Here is an 18,656-nt window from a genome sequence, read left to right as displayed (position 1 = left end):
CCCCCTGCCCAGGGGGGGATCTCCCACCGGCTGGCCTGACCCGAGGTGGGGGGCTCCTTTCTACCCACTTGAGAGGGGGGATGTGGTGGTGGGGCCCAGCCAGGTGGGGGATCCTCCTCCTGCTGCTCGCTCCAGGCACATGGGAGGCGGCAGGGCCCAGCCCAGCCCGGCCCACAGGCGAAGGGTGTGGCGGTTGGGCTGGCGAGCCGCAGGGCAGGAAGTCGGGCAGGCGGAGGCTCGGGCACCTCCCACCCACCCGCCTCCCCCTCCCTCACTGGCGGTGGGCCCGGCTGGAAGGGGGCAGCTTCAGGCTTGTGAGAGGCGAGCGGGGTGGGGCAGAACCTCCTTCATGCCCACCCGCTAGCCACGCCCCTCCGCTCGCACAGGCCCAAAGGGCGCCTGAGAAGCCGCCGGCCATGCCGAGTGTGGCGCTTGGCTTCTGTTCCCCACTCACCTGGCCATCTGCGCCTGCTCCAGCGGCGGCAATGGCGGTGGCTTCTTCAGGAGAGTCCGTGGGCCGCCGCCAATGATGTCGCGGGCCGTATCCGGCCCGCGGGCCAGAGGTTCCCCACCCCTGTTCTACAGTACCAGCATAGGGTTTTTGAGGTAAGAGATGGTGAGAAGTGGTTTACCATTGCCTTCTTCTGCACAGTACTAACCAGGGTTCGCTGAAGTGGCACTGGCGTTCTAACCAGGGTTAATGGCAGTGCCACTTCATCTAATCCTGTTTAGTACTGCACAGAAGAAGGCAATGGTAAACCACTTCTGATAATCTCTTATCTCAAAAGCCCTATGATGAGACAATAAAAAAAAAAGATATAGTGCTGGAAGACAGAAACCCCAGTTTGAATGACACTCAGTCAGCTACTGGGGAAGAGCTGAGGACAACTACAACTAGAGCTATTCTTAAGGTCGCAACTGGACTAAAGCTGAAAGGACAGTTGTTGGTATGAATGGGTGCAAAAGGGAAGTCCAAAGTTGTTCAATGCACATAACAGGAACACAGAATGTGAGATGTATGAATCAAGGTAAGTTCAAAGTCGTAAAACAAGAAATAGAATGTTTAAACATTACAATCTTGGGAGTGAGTGAACTAAAGTAGACTGGATCAGGACATTTTTCAGTTAAAAAATTAACAAGTGTTTTACTTAGGGAATGACAGACACAAAAATAGAGTTGTTCAAATAGTGAGCCGAGATGTAGCACAGACAGTCAAGGGGTATAATGCAGAGTCTGACCAAATAATATCAATCTGACTTCATTAAAAGACTATCAACATAACCATTATTCAAGTTTATGCCCCAACTACAGATGCTGATAAGGAAGAAATTGAAAGCTTTTATGCAAATGTCCATGAAGAAATTGATCACACTCCTAAACAAGATGGATTGATAATCATAGGTGACAGGAATGCGAAAGTAGGAAACAATGCAGAATCAAGCACTGTTGGAAGATTTGGGCTAGGAGAATGAAATGAAGCAGGAGAGCGACTCACATAATTCTGTGAAGACAATAATTTTTTCATTGTGAACACGTTTCAGGCAACCAAACAGACCACTGTATACGTGGACATCACCAGTCAGCCAATGCAGAAATCAAATAGATTACATAATGAGAAGCAGAAGACGGAAAAGCTCCATTCTTTCTGCTAAAACAAGACCAGGATTGTGGTAGAGACCATGAATTGTTAATATTGAAAATTAGAATACAGCTGAAGAAAAATATCAAAACATTAATAGTGCCAAAATATAATCTAAGCAACATTCCTGAAGAGTTTCAAGACCATGTAAAGAACAGATTTGCATTACTAAGCCCAAGCCTGGGGGGGGAAGGCCAAGTTTGCAGCAGAGAGGGACCTATGTGGAGAATAATGTCATGGAGTCCACCTTCCAAAGCAGCCATTTACTACAGAAAAACTGATCTCTATAGTGGAGATAAATTGTAATTCCTGGAGATCTCCAGCCCCCACCTGGAGGTTGGCAACCCTAACAGAAACACATGGTAAAAGAAGAAAACATGTTCTTGACATAAGATCTGCATTGAAAGCCACCTTATTGCATGGAATGGCTTGGTTGCATTAGTATGGCTTGGTTGAGATGCAACATCACACTATAGTTTTGTGAGAGCTTCCCAGCTACACAATTCCTCTTTATTGCCATTTTCTGCTCACACACAATTTCCTATTTCTTCTTCTTCTTTCAGATTAAACCAGAGTTTGATGGTACATATGCACTGAAAACTATGCTTTGCACATTCCCAGCAACCCAATTTGGAAACCATGATCAAACTAATCATGTTAATATTATAATCCAAATGTATTCATCGTTAAATTTGCAGCTTTAAGAACAGGATAGAAAAATCTGTACGGTCACTTACAGTATAATCCTGCATCAAGCTACACCAGTACAACACCCCTGAAAGCAATGAGATTAGACTGGAGTAACTCTGTAGTGGATTGTACTATTAGCATCTCTTTCAACTGCCTAATACTATATAGTTAACATATAATTTAGTGAGCACATCACAGCTCCCTGGACATATTCTGAAACACTCTCATCTTTGTTATATCTTCAAGTGTTCTAGAGTTCATCCCTGGCACTAAAAAGATGTCCTGGGATTAAGCCACGGCCCAAATTAAGCCCTGGATCCAAACTGGCTTTGTACTCTTCCCAGGAAAACATCACAATTCTTAACTTTGCACAAATGCCTTCATCTAAATTACAAGACAAATGTGATCAATAAACTAGAAGGAAATAAGAAACAAAGCAATATCAATTACTAGTGGAAAACTATTTTTAAAATTCATCCGTCTAAGAGTGGTTTGTTTTATGAACAAATTATGCAGATTGTTGGAAAGGGCCAATCTGTGGAAAGGAAACCAAGAATGAATGTGTGTCTTCAAATGTTTCAGTTAACCAGGAACAATTATTGCACATACACAGGAAGGGTGAAACTCATCCAACTCTGACACAAAAGGTTTTCCAGAATTCCAGATCTTGGGGGAGAATCTACCTCACCAGGTGAGCAGGAGAGTGCTTTGGCATCAAGAAGTGATCAAAAGGTTTGTAAGAAGCTTTTAAAAGGCTATCTTCATCCTACAAACTTACTTCCACTCCAAATTTTAATTTAAGAGCACTTTCATCACGAGCCATGTTTTCCAATGCCAGATGAAAAGACAACTGCCTAAACCAGAGCTATTTTTCTAAGAATTATTACTTGAAACCAGTTAGCACTTATCTGGCCATACAAGCATTAAAAGGTTTAAGCAATCTAAGGGTCCTGCTAATTGAAAAAGCTTTTGCTCCAGGAATAAATAAGTATCATAAACATCTCAGGACTCTGTTCTAATATCTAATATCTTCTAATACCTTTCACTGTTATTGAACCTCAACACTGTGCCTGAATTGATCCTTGAGTACCAAACTTTCTTAGAGGTCAGCCTTCCCCTACTAACAGCATAAAATTATGCCTTTAAATGTGGTCTAAATAAAAAAAAAATCCTCCCATCGAAAGACTGTCCTCCACCTCTTCTAACTCTGCTCCCATACTCACAAAAGGGGAAATGATTCTGACTAACTCTACAGCAAATCCTGGAACAAAACATGGAACAAATATAACATGCACTGCCTGGGGCTACATCATTCTGTCCTATATACCTAAAAATCTATGGGCACAAAAGTAGGACATTTGGTTATTATTCCTGTCCCAGGATGTGGTGATGGCTAGGGCTGTTGATTCGGTAAAAAACAAACTGAATAAATACCGAAAAAATGCAAATTCGGTAAAATTCGGGTTTGGGTTTACTGAGTCCACAAAATTTGGGAGGTTGGCAAAGCTGGATTTGCCATTCCTGAAAAAGCCGGATAAAAATCCAGCTTTTTCAGGAACATTTTTCTGTGGCTCCTGGGGGGGGGGCATTTTTGCAGGTAGAGGTCCCAACTTTTCAGGGTAGCTAGAAGGGACTCTCCTTGCAAGAACCCCTACGTTTGGTAAAGATTGGGTCAGGGGGTCCAGAGTTATGGAATCTGGAAGTGATCACCCCCACCCCACGGTTTGAATGCAATGAAGACTTTGGGTAAAACGATCAGTATCCAAATGCCAGGGAATTAGATAAATAAAGCTAATGTTTCATAGACCACTCATGCAGCTTGGCTGGACTGCCCTGCCTCAGGACATATTTGATAAAACTCAGATGTGGTGCTGTTCCACTGGACTGTGTTAAGTATGCCAATGGATTTAAATATCAACACCACATAACCTACCACTGCACTGAGCAAAGTTTGAAGCCCTTCTCCAAATTAAGTGGCTCTTTCTCCTATGGCAGAGATGGAGGAAGGCTCCTTTGGGTGAAGTGACGATCCTTAGGATGGAGAAAATTCCCAATATTTTGAGGGAGTCTTTACCATATCCTCTATTTAGTCCCAAGTCTAGATCTTCAATCAAAAACCATTTTTCCTGGAAGGCCATAGGATAACTGAGTGAGGTGTGGTGGTCTGGCATCTAACCTCCACCATCTAAAATGCCCTGCCTACAAGCTTAGTTGCTACTTATATAGTTTTCTCCATACCTTTTTGTTTCTGGAGGGCCAGGCATCACCCCTCAGAGACCAGATTTAGTTCAGGGTGAAGAAGAAGAGCTGTTTTTTATATACCGACTTTCTCTACCACTTAACAAAGAATCAAAGTGGCTTACACTCCCCTTCCCCTCTCCACAACAGAAACCCTGTGAGGTAGGTGGGGCTGAAAGAGTGTGACTAGCCCAAGGTCACACAGCCCAAGGTCACACAGCTGGCTCCATGTGTAGGAGTGGGGAAACAAATCCAGTTCACCAGATTAGCCTCTGCCGCTCATGTGGAGGAGTGGGGAATCAAACCAGGTTCTCCAAATCAAAGTCCACTGCTCCAAACCACCACTCTTAACCACTATACCACGCTTGCTCTCTGGACTGTGGTGCCCAAAGTTGTTAACTCCTATGTTAGCTATTGATGAATTTAAACAGAACAAATGGTATAAAGCATTGCACATAAGGTTAGAAAACTGACAGATTCCATGCACAGTTAGTAGAGGAGAAAAAGTTACTCCAACAGAGCCTCAGACACTTAAGCGAAGAAAGGGAGCCTTTAAATGCTAGATACATTCTGCTCAGGTCTCTTAAAAAGGGTGGGGGGACCTGTAATACACATCTGTGACCTAGCAACAGTATGGTTTAAAATAGTTTCCAGATCAGTGATCAGTACAATACCTTCAAAAATGGGATGACAAAAGGTCGCAGTGGGAAGTTAGTCGCTTCTTGCAGTTTGGAATGAAATTCTTCAATTGTCAAAGTAGAATTCTGTCAAATGAAAAGAAAAAAAATCTGTAAAATGAATAATGGAAATGTTTTGCAAGAGAAATGAGACCTAAAAATACTTCTACAGAAAAATGTCCTTAATTGTTGCATATTATTAACACTGCAGTGCCAAATACATTAAATGTATACTGTACAGGAAATATTGGAACTATAGCTATGCTATGTCCTTGTATAAATGTGCTTTACCACTGTGCTTTTTTCCCCACAATAAGTAACACGAACACCTTAGCAGGGCTGGCAAATTGTAATGGGTTACTCTAAAACAATGTTTGGCTTGCAATCTTGAGTCTGTGCCTTAGATCACATGAAAGGAATAGCTTGGGGCGGGGGAGGGATGCAAAGTAATCCAGAGCTTTGCATGCACACTCTACTCCTGTGCTCTGTACAAACTTGGGATGAGAGGATTGTTCCTGGACCATTCTTTTGTTCTTCCACAATGTTGTTCTGCTTCCATTCCAATCACTCCAAATTCTGGTTTAACCAGGCTAAACTTCTTAAAATTAATTCTGATACCAGAGCCTCCTTGACATCTTCCCCTTCCCTTGCATTACTAATGTGAATGAGTGCAATAATGAAGCACAGTATCCTTGATGCTAGGGTGCAACTGTGTCAAGATCTTCTTTGTGCAAAAAAAAAAAAAAAACCTAGTTCGTTTCGGACTAGGACATGGAAAACCTGTATTCAAATCCCCACTCAGCAACAAAGCTCGATGGGCCAGTCCATCACTCTCAGTTGCTATTTTTCAGTCTAATCTATCTCAGCAGGGCAGTGGAAGCTAAAACACCACAGTCAGCTCTCTGCAAAAAAAGATGAGTTGCAAAGAGCCACCTGAAGACGAATGACAACATTTCAAGAAAGGTGAAATCAAGCCAGCAAAAAAACCACAGCCACCAATTCACTTTTCTTCACTTACCACAAGTCCTAGCACAAGGGTGCGCACTCTCTCCCCGATCTCTGGTGAAATGTCATTGCCAAACTGCTGTAAAGTTGTAAGAAATCTCTTCAGTTTGCTCAGCTGCCGAGCTCCACAAGCTGGTGGTAACTGCTGATTGGCCAAAGAGGATGAGGACGATGAGGAGGGCCCGTTGCTAAAGCCATTAGGTGGAGAGGGAGCCCCATTCAGTGCTGTTGGCGAATGGCTTGTGCCATTGGTTACTGAAAAGAGGTAAACAATACAGAGGAAGTTAAATACGCTTCCATTTGCAGAATGCGCTTAAATCTGGTATCAGAATATTTTTAGAAACAGCATCACAGCTAACTTCATCATCATCAACAAAATTTAGGTTCTTGTAGGTTATCTGGGCTGTGTGACCGTGGTCTTGGTATTTTCTTTCCTGACGTTTCGCCAGCAGCTGTGGCAGGCATCTTCAGAGGAGTAACACTGAAGGACAGTGTCTCTCAGTGTCAAGTGTGTAGGAAGAGTAATATATAGTCAGAAAGGGGGGGCGTTGAGCTGAATCATTGTCCTGCAAAAAGTATCAAAAGTAATGTGCTAATCATTGTCCTGTAAGTATCAAGATAATGTGCTAATGAGGGTGTGGTATGTTAATATGGAACCATTGTATCCTGAAGTGATCTGTTAATGTGTGAAATCCAAAGCTAATCCTCATGGCTATTGTGGACTGTACTCTTTGTTAGTCTGGAGGTTTTCAGGACAGGAAGACAAGCCTTATTCATTCTTAAACTCTCTTCTTTTATGTTAAAGTTGTGCTGATGTTTATGAATTTCAAACATCAGCACAACTTTAACATAAAAGAAGAGAGTTTAAAAATGAATAAGGCTTGGCTTCCTGTCCTGAAAACCTCCAGACTAACAAAGACTACAGTCCACAATAGCCATGAGGATTAGCTTTGGATTTCACACATTAACAGATCACTTCAGGATTCAATGGTTCCATATTAACATACCACACCCTCATTAGCACATTATCTTGATACTTACAGGACAATGATTAGCACATTACCTTTGATACTTTTTGCAGGACAATGATTCAGCTCAAGGCCCCCCCATTTCTGACTATATATTACTCTTCCTACACACTTTACACTGAGAGACACTGTCCTTCAGTGTTACTCCTCTGAAGATGCCTGCCACAGCTGCTGGCGAAACGTCAGGAAAGAAAATGCCAAGACCACGGTCACACAGCCCAGATAACCTACAAGAACCAATGAACTCTGACCGTGAAAGCCTTCGACAATATCAAAATTTAGCTTTAAAAAAGAGTCAATGCCTTTCCAGTTTTTCTGCATTTCGAGCACGTGTTAGTCACCATAAACATTTTAAGTCTAGGGAAAATATTGTTTCTTTGTTGCTCTGCTGCCATCTTCTTCTGTCAGTCTACAGTGTTTCTCTACCAGGGTTTTACAAGAAATCGCTAGGGGTTCCATGAGAAATAGTGATGAATAGGCTAATCATATGTCAATCATGTGTAAATCATATGTAATCATATATAGGGGTTCTCTGAGACATGAACATTATTTCAAGGGTAAAAAGGTTGAGAAGTCTGATCTACACCGAGTATTTATTTGAATTGCTACATTGTCTATTTCTACTTATGTTTTAAACACACAATGCTGCTGTCTTGGCTCCTGTGGCAGTTCTCTTCTATATGGTGTATAATTAATTTCAATGTGAAACCCCCTCCCCCACTGGAATAGAGTAAAATTTCTGTTTCACTCAGAAATGACACTTCTTGCTTTGAATAAAGATGTTCTCTTGTGATTGATTTATAATAGGGACAGGAATGAAATTCCACTCATTTTCCCCAAGCTCTGTTAGGGATAATGGATAACTTCCCCTTTCACTTTCTGCATAAACTTCTATTATGAAACAATGGCCCTTTCTTTCTCCAAACTTTGGGCAATTCTCCTTTGACATCAAACTCTAGGAGGCAAAAACCAGTTTAGGACATTAACACCCAAGCCAACAAATTCCCAAATAAGGCTGGCAATGATTCGTAGGCAAACAGCCAATTCCTGAGTAGGCCTCAGTAATACTGAATGTTTAGACAGTTGTTGGCCATAACTAGAACTCAACCTATTGGCTTTATTTTTGTGGATACCGAGTCTGGACCTGAAGTGTTTTGACTGCTTTGACTAGATTTCTATTGGATTGTAGACTGCCTTGAGACTCACACAGGAGAAAGCACAGTGTATAAATTTCTAAATAAACTGTCTTGTTTGGAATGCTGAAAATCATACACAAATATTATCCAGTCGCTACCCTCGAAGTATTCTTGTTTGGTGACCCTACTAACATACAGCACAATGGAAATAGATCCTGAAGGCAAAGGTAAGGATTGAAGAGGGCAGTTTTGATTAGCCACATGCTAGGTTTCAAACAAGCAAAGAAAAAAATATAATGATGCACGGATGGGGCTGATCAAATTATTTTTAAGCAGCAACCTTCTCCTTCTCATACCTATCATATAGCTATCCAAAAATAGCAATAACGAACAGCCCATTCCTGAAGGAAGGGGGCGAGGCTCCTTTGGAGCCAGCATGACCACACGCCGGCGTAGGTCATGAAATAAGGTGGCACCTATGCCAGTGTGAGGGCAAACATGCCTGCTTCTGGGAGCCGCTGGCCCCTGCCAACAGCACAGCCACGCCAGTAGGATTTCTCAGAAGGGAAAGCCCATGCTGGCAGGGGGGTGGGGGCGTTCTTGAGGGTAGAGCTGCCTTTGGGCAGCTTCCCAACCCCTTTTGTCCTGGGAACACTCCCTCGCACACCGGCGTGGTTACGACACCTTTTTTAGTGTTGTAGCCTTGCTGTTCTCAATGGGCATCATTTCCTTTTTTCTATTTTTTTTTTAAATTAAATCCCCTTTTTCCCTCTGTGGTGGCCGGGAAGCCTCTGAGGAGGAGGTGTGGATGCGCCACCGCAGAAATACCCCCCTCTTCCCAGGAATGGGCTGTCCGGCTCTGCTATTATAAAGTTTGGCCTGTTCGAAGGATGAGGAGGAAGAGTGGGAGGAGGAAGAGGAATAAGAGAGTTGGTTTTTATATGCTGACTTTATCACTTAAGGAAGAATCAAACTGGCTTACAATCACCTTCCCTTCCCCTCCCCACAACAGACACCTTGTGAGGTAGGTTAGGCTGAGAGAGCTCTAAGAGAACTGTGACTAGCCCAAGGTCACCCAGCTGGCTTCATGTGTAGGAGGGGGGAAACAAATCCAGTTCACCAGATTAGCATCCACTGCTCACGTGGGGGAGTGGGGAATTAAACCCGGTTCTCCACATTAGAGTCTACCACTCCAAACTACCGCTATTAACGACTATACCACACTGGCTCTAAGGATTAAATTTTGAGGCAAGAGTGCAAGGGGAAGAGAACTGTTCCTTTAAAGTACACAGAATCTATGAGAGTGACCCAATTTCTGACCTTAATAACTACTTATAAATCAAAATTATCACTAATCCCTTCTCATCTTAGTTCCGTTCAACTGCCGTAGCATATAACAATGAACTGCTTTTCCCACGTCGTGGTTCAGATTTCCTTTGTTATCCTTTTCTGCTGTTAACCTACAGCAAAAGAATCTAACCTTGATCTGCAGAAGAATATTTAGAACAAAGGTATAATTACACGTTGTTGGTGTGAAAGAACTGGTTCTTGGGGCTCCTTGGGTAGTGGGAGGAGGTGGCATTGTTGGGGGCGTCAGCCTGGATTGTGTCTTCACATCCGCAGGTGAGTCTGGCATTGTGGAATGCTTCTCAATGCGATCTGAAACAAACGTGGACATTTTTTATTCTCTTTCCCCCCCTTGACATACAAACAAATCCTTACAGAAATAAGAACAAGAAACGGAATACAGCAAAAAAAATGCTAAATGCCTTCAGGACTGAGTAGAGTCCCCCCCCAATCTCTTTTGACATATCAAACACAGATGTGGGAGAGCCTCATTTATTACTGTGCTGTATTTCTGATTTCTGTTCTGCAGCATTCCAGGATGTACTGGAGCTAGAATAATGAACCTTTATTTGAAGGCTGAGTAATCCCAACAAATAGGGGACAACAATGAATAAGCAGAATGGCAAAAAAATATATATGTCATGACGGTGCCACCAGAATTAAAACCTGATTGTGCACAGATGAGTATTGGTCATACAGCTGGCACTGGTTATGCATTAGTAGACTTCCCCTGCTGCTTATCTTTCGTCTTCTAAGGTTACAATCCCTACCTGCTTCAGAGAACTCAGTAAATCACTTTCAGGTAAGAAGGCAGCCTTACAATTCGATCCTATGTGATTCTACACTTGGTTCGAACAAAACCAGTGGTAATTGCCTCCAAGTAAATGGGTTTAGAATCGGAGTGTACGGCTGTTGGATTTCAGTTCAAATACTAGTAATGTCAGGACTGACATTTTATCCTTTGGTTTCACATGAAAAATCAAATAATATGCTCCATGAAGAGTAACGGGATTTTTTAAACAACGTGGTTGCACAGCCAGGGACACCGAGTAGCATCTTCCAACTTTTGCAACATCATTCACTAGACTATCTTCCCCTGATGTGTGATGGGGGTACCAATGATCATGGCATTCCATCCAATGTTTTCACAGGGAATACACAGATATTTATGTGTATATAGATGAATGACATACTTAATATTGCACATACTATCTGGGGATCAAACTGCATGATTTGGACGTGTGTTGGATTTTATATATCCCAGAGGTCTTACAGGTGATAAAGGCATGATCTCATTCCATCATTAGGTACAGGAAGCAGATTGGGGAGAAGATAATATGATTGGGGCCTATGTTAGATTTTTACATCATATCACAGTGTAATTTTGCAAGTAAAAAAAATAGTCTTACAAAACATGAACTAAGTATCCTTCCATATTATCTGCATGAGAACTAAAACGTAGTAATCAACTCAAAATCAAACTTTAATGGATTATTCATATGAGCAGTTTAGTGGAACTTTTTTGGGAATGATAAGGCAAGTATATTTGGGCTTTAATGAAAAACAAATGACTATTTATATAGCAAAATGATACTGTGACTTTTCTACAGTAATGCTGCTTTACAGTTTCACATTTTCTCCGTTTACACCTCAATAAATATTTGCCTTATAATTCCTTAGCCACGCTACCCTCTTGGCAGCATGATATACTATTAAAGTGATATAAAATTTTATAACAATAAATGGAAAACCTAAATAATTTGGCCCGACACTGAATGCTTAAAAAATATAGCCAATCCAGTTTGAGTTGCTATATGATTTATTTCATGGTTCAAGGGAGGGGAGAAATTGGAAAATCATAAGATAAGCACTTTGAACTTTCTGTAAAAAGCAAGGCTGAGATCCAGCACACATACGGATGAAAAACAAATTTAAGGAAAACATTTGACCACAATCCATGGAGAAGCTTTTCTATGTGAGTCTCACTGAAATAAGAAGCTGTAGAGAACACTGTGCCCTGACCTGGATGGCCCAGGCTAGCCTGATCTCGTCAGATCTCAGAAGCTAAGCAGGGTCAGCCCTGGTTAGTATTTGGATGGGAGACCTCCAAGGACGTCCAGGGTTGCTATACAGAGGAAGGCACTGGCAAACCACCTCTGTTAGTCTCTTGCCATGAAAACCCCAAAAGGGGTCGCCATAAGTTGGCTGCAACTTGATGGCACTTTACACATACACACACAGAACGCTACCCTGTTCCAATATGACAGTGCTAAGAAACTACAAAATCCATCCCCTTCCAATTTCAACTAAAATAAATATTCTCCAATCAAACTTATTTTTAAAAATTTTAGGAAGGAAGGAGATCTTGAATGAAAATAAGATGAGAACCCTGATTTTATTATCATGCCAACAAAATACGTTTTCATAAATTTCAGTATTTGCAGTCTCGGGGTGGGGAGCGTTAAGGCATCTACAAACATAAGAGACAATGAGAGTTGTAAACGGAACAAACAAAGTAAAGTCTGTGAAGCTATTTGCTGGACTTCACTGTGATCAAATATTTAACAAGCGAGGATGACAAATTCAAAAGGAGGAGGAGGAAGGGGGAGGAAATGAGTCTCAAAATGTTAATTGTTTCTTGCACTCACCTCCACCAACCTCAGCAACAAGGCAATAAACAGCTTTCTGGTTTAAGTTGCACCACAGGAAGAGAGACATGGAAAAGGAATACTGGCTCTCCTAAATAAAGGCAAATATTTCTGCCATGCCAAGAAAGGAGAGAGAAAGAGAGGCTTGCCAGAGCTGGCCAGGAGATAACGTTGGCAACTGCTGGCCCATCTGGTTTTCATTCTGCTAACACTCACACTGAAGTGTTGGGGAATGTATTCCAGGTATACAAATTTGAAGCAGCATAGTGTAAGCATAGTCGTGAGCAGCAAGGGAGTAGTATAGGGTGGAGGGAGCAAGTCATACTCCACTAACATCATCTGTTACTCATGAAATAATAGGCACAGTCCATATCCTCCAACAGCTCTTTATCGCTTAAAAAGCAATTCCTTTCCTTGCACACAATCACAGCTTTCTGTGTCTATCTCTCTGGAGTTTACTGTTGAATGGGTTGACACCAGGACAAAGAAAAGAAACAGAATCTGGGAAAGACAGACTTGGGAAAAGGCCAAGACCCCAAATAGTTCACATTATGTTACATAAACAGAAGTATTATTTATCTGATGTTTTTTACTTTGTTAACTGCCTAACCTTTTCATATTCCATGACCCTCCTTAAATTATTCTGAGGCACAAATGATCATGCATTAGCAATCAATAATTTTTCAGCAACTTGTAGCGTGAAATGTATGGCGCTACTGATCATTCTCAATTCTCTGCTAGTTAACAATAATCAATATAGTTTAACTTCCTTGGGTGATTCAAAAGTACATGCTTATTAAGAACTGATCCCATCAAGTGTACCATTCTATGATGCCAATGACACTAATCAGGCTTTTCAAATACAAAATAACTAATACAGTGACACGCTGGAGATGGGAAACAAATTAGGGTTGCCAATCTCCAGGTACTAGCTGGGGATCTCCTGCCATTACAAATGATCTCCAGTCAACAGAGATCAGTTGTAGAAATAGCCAAGTTTGCAGATGACACCAAATTATTTAGGGTGGTTAGAACAAAATCGGACTGTGAAGAGCTCCAAAGGGATCTCTACAAACTGAAAGAATGGGCATTAAAATGGCAAATGAGATTCAATGTGAGCAAGTGTAAAGTGATGAATATTGGGGCAAAAAATCCTAACTTCACATATGTACTGATGGGATCTGTGCTGGCAACGACAGACCAAGAAAGGGATCTTAGGGAGGTAGTGGATAGCTCGATGAAGATGTCAACCCAGTGTGCGGCTGCTGTAAAAAAGGCAAATTCCATGCTGGCCATAATTAGACGAGGAATTGAGAATAAAACTGCTGATATCATACTGCCCTTGTACAAATCTATGGTGAGACCACACTTGGAATACTGTGAACAGTCCTGGTCACCACGCCTTAAAAAGTATATTACAGAGCTTGAGAAGGTGCAGAAAAGAGCAACCAAAATGATTAGGGGACTAGAGCAACTGTCCTATGGGGAGCGGTTAAGATGCTTAGGGCTGTTTAGCTTGGAAAGAAGGTGGCTGAGGGGAGCCATGACAGAGGTCTATAAAATTATGCATGGTTTGGAGAGAGTGGATAGGGAGAAGTTTTTCTCCCTCTCCCATAATACTAGAATGTGGGGTCATCTGCTCAAGCTGGAGGGTGAGAGATTCAAAACAGATAAAAGGAAGTATTTTTTCACACAACACATAGTTAAACTGTGGAACTCCCTGCCCCAAAACGTGGTGATGGCTGCCAACTTGGAAGGCTTTAAGAGAAGAATAGACATGTTCATGGAGGAAAGGGGTATTCATGGCTACTAGTTAAAATGGATACTACTCACGATGCATGCCTATTCTCTCCAGGATCAGAGGAGCATGCCTGTTATCTTACATGCTGTGGAGCACAGGCAGGATGGTGCTGCTGCAGTCGTCTTGTTTGGGGGCTTCCTAGAGGCACCTGGTTGGCCACTGTGTGAACAGACTGCTGGACTTGATGGGCCTTGGTCTGATCCAACAGGGCTTTTCTTATGTTCTTATCAGTTCACATGGAGAAAATGGCAGCTTTGGCAATTGGACTCTATGGCATTGAAGTCCCTCCCCTCCCCAAACCCCACCCTCCTCAGGCTCTGCCCCCAAAACCTCCCATCAGTGGCAAAGAGGGACGTGACAACCCTAGAAACAAACCCATTTATGCTCTTCACATCCTATACCTTCACATTCCAAAGAACTGTCAGAGACAACACAGAGATAGTTGCATGATATATTTCTTTGCTTTTTAAAACAAAGCCCAGAGACCACCAGGTAAAGTAAAATGGTGGCTTAGGGGTGCATCCCAGCAGGCCAGGAAATACATCCTGGAGGGCCAGGTGCAGAGCATAAAACAAAATACTCTGTTTATCTAAAGTGAGTGATTATTGCATATGTCTACAAGTTTCCGGCCACCAACTAATAGCACTGTTTGACAACTAAAAAGCAAGAATTCCAGTGCAGACCTAAGCAGAGTTACACCCTTCTGAGCCCATTTACTTCCATGTCTATAACTTTGCTTAAGATTGCACTATTAAACAGAGATAAACACAGTCAAGTCAGGAATATAATGCACAAAAAGCAAGCAATTATGAAGGAATCAGACCTTCTCAGAACATTTACCAGGCTGACATCCAACCAGCTGGTGAAACAGGAAGCAGAACTCCCCTTTGACTACAAAAGACTATACTGGGTCTGATGGGATTTGTACGTACAAAAGCCATGAGGAACAGGACCTGTAACAAGGAGGGGAAACTGGATGAGATATAGCTGGTGGGATCAATCCAGTGAATCTCTAGGAATGGAAATTTGTCCATGGAAAGATAAAGCACAGGAGATTTTCCCACCCCACAACCTCTGTTTATAGATAGGGAGATACTCAGATTGTGAAATTACTTGCTCAAGCAAACTAGTGAATCCATGGTAGGAGTACTCAAGTATCTCCACCATAAAAGCAAACTAAGGTCAAACACATATAGACAGTTTAAAAAGGAGCAAGTAGAGATGGCACAGTGAGAGAGAGAGAAAAGCACAGAGCAGGCACAAGGAGAAAGAACAGAGAAGCACAAAATGCACATCTCATCACACACACTAATGGATAAGAAAAGGTACACTGAGAAGGACCCACTGCTGGAGGGATTGAAGGTGATCACTGTAGTTGTCCCTGGCCTGTGGAAGAACTTCTCTTACCAAGCCCACCACCATACCACCAGCTCGACTGAATAGTTTGCTTTGACCCACCTCTGCACATGGCTGTGTGCTGGGCTGACAAGATGACTGAAACCTGAGGAGAGCAAGGGGAATCTAAAGGCAGCATGTTGCCACGAGTACAGTTCCCAACTACCCAGGGGCGAAAAGACATTCTGGCACCCTCAAGCAAGTGTTGTGAGCAGCAAGGTCTAAAAGGGTGCCCTGCAATCAGTGTTCCAAGCAGAAAAGCTGTGGTCAGAGCTAATAATGACAGGACAGCTGTGCTCAATCTGAAATCACCCCAGGTTCTCTCAGCTGATCATGGTAAACATTCTCTCTTTCCCTATAGTACATATATAGTACATATAGCCTTTACATATCCTAGTGGAGTGTAGAGAGTGTGTTGCTTGCCTCCTTAGAAACGATAAGCACTGTACTTCACAATTATTCTGCCGTGAAATTCTGTGCACTAATTTCTGCTCTCTGACAAACATTTCAAACGGAGACACAATCGTTTGGAAACCTCCATATCTATTAGGACCTTCCTTCAGCAGCAGCAACTCAGAATGGACAGGTAACTTAATTATATAGATAAATAGGATTTTCCAGACCATGAAAACAACTGCACGTTAAGGGGTCAAAGTAAAAGGCCTCTCTTTACCTACTGGCCCTTCTGAATCAAAGGTCTTCTGCCTTGGGGGTCTGTGAAATACCTGAGAGGTAGAGGGCTCTAGCAAATCATAAGCAGGCTAAGCTTCGTTTTGTCTTTTAAGAGTTCAGTCATAACATACTGCCTTTTATGTAAGTTATTTAAGCTTCACAAACTTTAAGGCATTGTGTGCTCTGTTTTTTAAAAAAACACCAACAACTTGAGAATACCCAACTTTCTTCAAACCGGGCTTAAGCCCAACAGCTTCTCAAAATTCAAGGAAGATCTGGATGGAACTCATTCTTCTCTGTTCTTTGCAATAAATTCATGATGAGGGTAGACAGTAATATAACAGTCCAAACCCAACCTATGTGAAAACATCTCTCCGGTAACAGGAGAGTCTTAAGATAAATTCATAAAACATGTTTCAAGCATGCAAACATCTCCTCCATTTGTTCTGAGTTATACTTTAAAAATGAAATATACATTCCTGAATCTCTTTAAGCAGCAAAGAGCTAGAAGCTGTGATTTAATCACAGAAACATTTTTGCCCCACTCTAAATTAAAGAATGCTGTAAAACCAACTCTAAATTATGACGTTTCTTCTGAGGATTGTTTTGGTTTCTGACACTGAACTGTTCTTTGTCATACATTCGGTTCTTATTATGGGAATTATTTTTAACTCTGTATTTAACTTTTAGGTGAACTGTGATATGTATTGCAAGTGTTTCCAACATTATAAAAAATAAATATGGAGACAGAAGAAGACCACTAAGAAAAACATGTGCACAGCAGAGGAAGGAAAAAAGAAATATCTCTGTAGTCAGGAGCAGTTACTTCACTTCCCGTATCTTAATGGTTTAATCCATTTTTAAAACAATATGGACTTTCATATATGGTAAAAATTTCAGCTTACATGGAAAACATCCAACGTGAGTGCATCAAGGAAGTCTGATGTATGGAACAAACTATGGAATATGTAAATACGCAACTGATGCTTCCCTCAATAGCCAATTCAATGTCAGGCGGTTCTGCCAGCGGTATGTTTTCAATTTCCTTTTGAAAATAAAAAATGTAGGATATAATAAGCAGTGGCATTTATTTTACTGTTAGCTCGTATAAAGAGTTCCAGATGTACGTCCAGGCCTGAAAGATTCTTAAAAAATACTCTTCATTGATTGCAACCAGTGTTCTTCCGCTAACTCATAGAAACTTCTTACACTGGCTGAATTTACCAATGTTAGTTTTCCTGCCATCTTGTTTTCTTTAAACTGCAATCCAGCAACTAGCAATAAGGAACTTTCAATGCTTAATGAGCACAAAAGGGAAAACACCAGATATTCACTAAACAAGCTGATGTGCATGAGATCAGTGTGCAGTCACGTCTCGTCAGTGCCACAACCATATCATTTGCTTTGTATAATGTTACTAAGTGAAATGTTGTGATGGCGTTTATATATATCATTAACAGCCCATTCTTGAGCCGTGCCGGCAGCTCGACACAAAGGTGTCTGGAGGCCGATGAAGGCTCCCCCCAATCAGCTGAGAATGCCATGTAGGACTACCCTTTCCCCCATTTTATCCTCACAACAACCCTGTGAGGCAAGTTAGGCTGAGAGAGAATGAATAGCCCAAGGTTATGCAGTGTGTTTAATATAGGGTTTCCAGGTTGAAAATCCTAGAGTTTTTTTTTTTTGGGGGGGGCCTGAGGAGGATGGGATTTGGGAAGGGGAGGGACCTCAGCAGGGTATAATGCCATGGAGTCCACCCTCCAGAGCAGCCATTTTCTCCAGTGGAACTTAATTTGGTCATCTGGAGATCAATTGTAATAGTGGGAGAGCTCCAGGTCCCACCTGGAGGTTAGCAACTCCAGGCAGTCTAATAGCAAACAGGGATATCAACCCAGATCCAGCATGGTGTAGTGGTTAAGAACAGTGGACTCTAATTTGGAGAACTGGGTTTGATTCCCCACTCCTACACACGAAGCCAGCTGGGTGACCTTGGGCTAGTAGCAGTTCTCTAAGAGCTCTCTCAGCCTAACCTACCTCACGAGGTATCTGTTGTGGGGAGAGGAAGGGAAGAAGATTGAAAGCCGGTTTGATTCTCCGTAAAAGGTAGAAAAAATCGGAATATAAAAACCAAGTCTTCTTCTTCATCATCATCCCTACATCCTAATTCCATATTCTAAATATTACAATATGCAGGCACCAAGATGTTTAGTTTGGGCTTTCCTATGCTATAAGCAGAAAAATACCAACCACTTATCTTTAAGTTGGTAGTTTCTCTGAAGGGAAGGAGAACTTTCTTTTTACTGACTACTGGCCATGACTCATTTTTTAAAAATAGGTTTTCCTGATATTTACTGGGAGAACAAATTACTGATTTATAAAA

General features: G+C 41.9%; 1 protein-coding gene across 4 annotated transcripts in view; it reads right to left on the bottom strand.

Annotated features, from left to right (window-relative positions):
- The window catches only part of RUNX1T1 (RUNX1 partner transcriptional co-repressor 1), a 156,645-nt gene that overhangs the window by 48,766 nt on the left and 89,223 nt on the right, over positions 1-18,656 (bottom strand). For 3 of the 4 annotated variants that reach the window (XM_056854101.1, XM_056854100.1, XM_056854102.1), the window contains 3 exons: positions 9,935-10,072; positions 6,263-6,504; positions 5,242-5,331 (listed from right to left, as the gene is read on the bottom strand). In XM_056854101.1, coding sequence (XP_056710079.1) covers positions 5,242-5,331; positions 6,263-6,504; positions 9,935-10,072 — 470 coding nt within the window. Of the gene's footprint in view, positions 1-5,241; positions 5,332-6,262; positions 6,505-9,934; positions 10,073-12,408; positions 12,438-18,656 lie in introns of those variants that run through there. The other variant, XM_056854103.1, reaches the window with a different exon arrangement.

The sequence above is a fragment of the Euleptes europaea genome, chromosome 8 (assembly GCF_029931775.1).
Source record: "Euleptes europaea isolate rEulEur1 chromosome 8, rEulEur1.hap1, whole genome shotgun sequence".
Taxonomy (NCBI): Eukaryota; Metazoa; Chordata; class Lepidosauria; order Squamata; family Sphaerodactylidae; genus Euleptes; species Euleptes europaea.
This window is presented reverse-complemented; position numbering and strand designations above follow the sequence as displayed.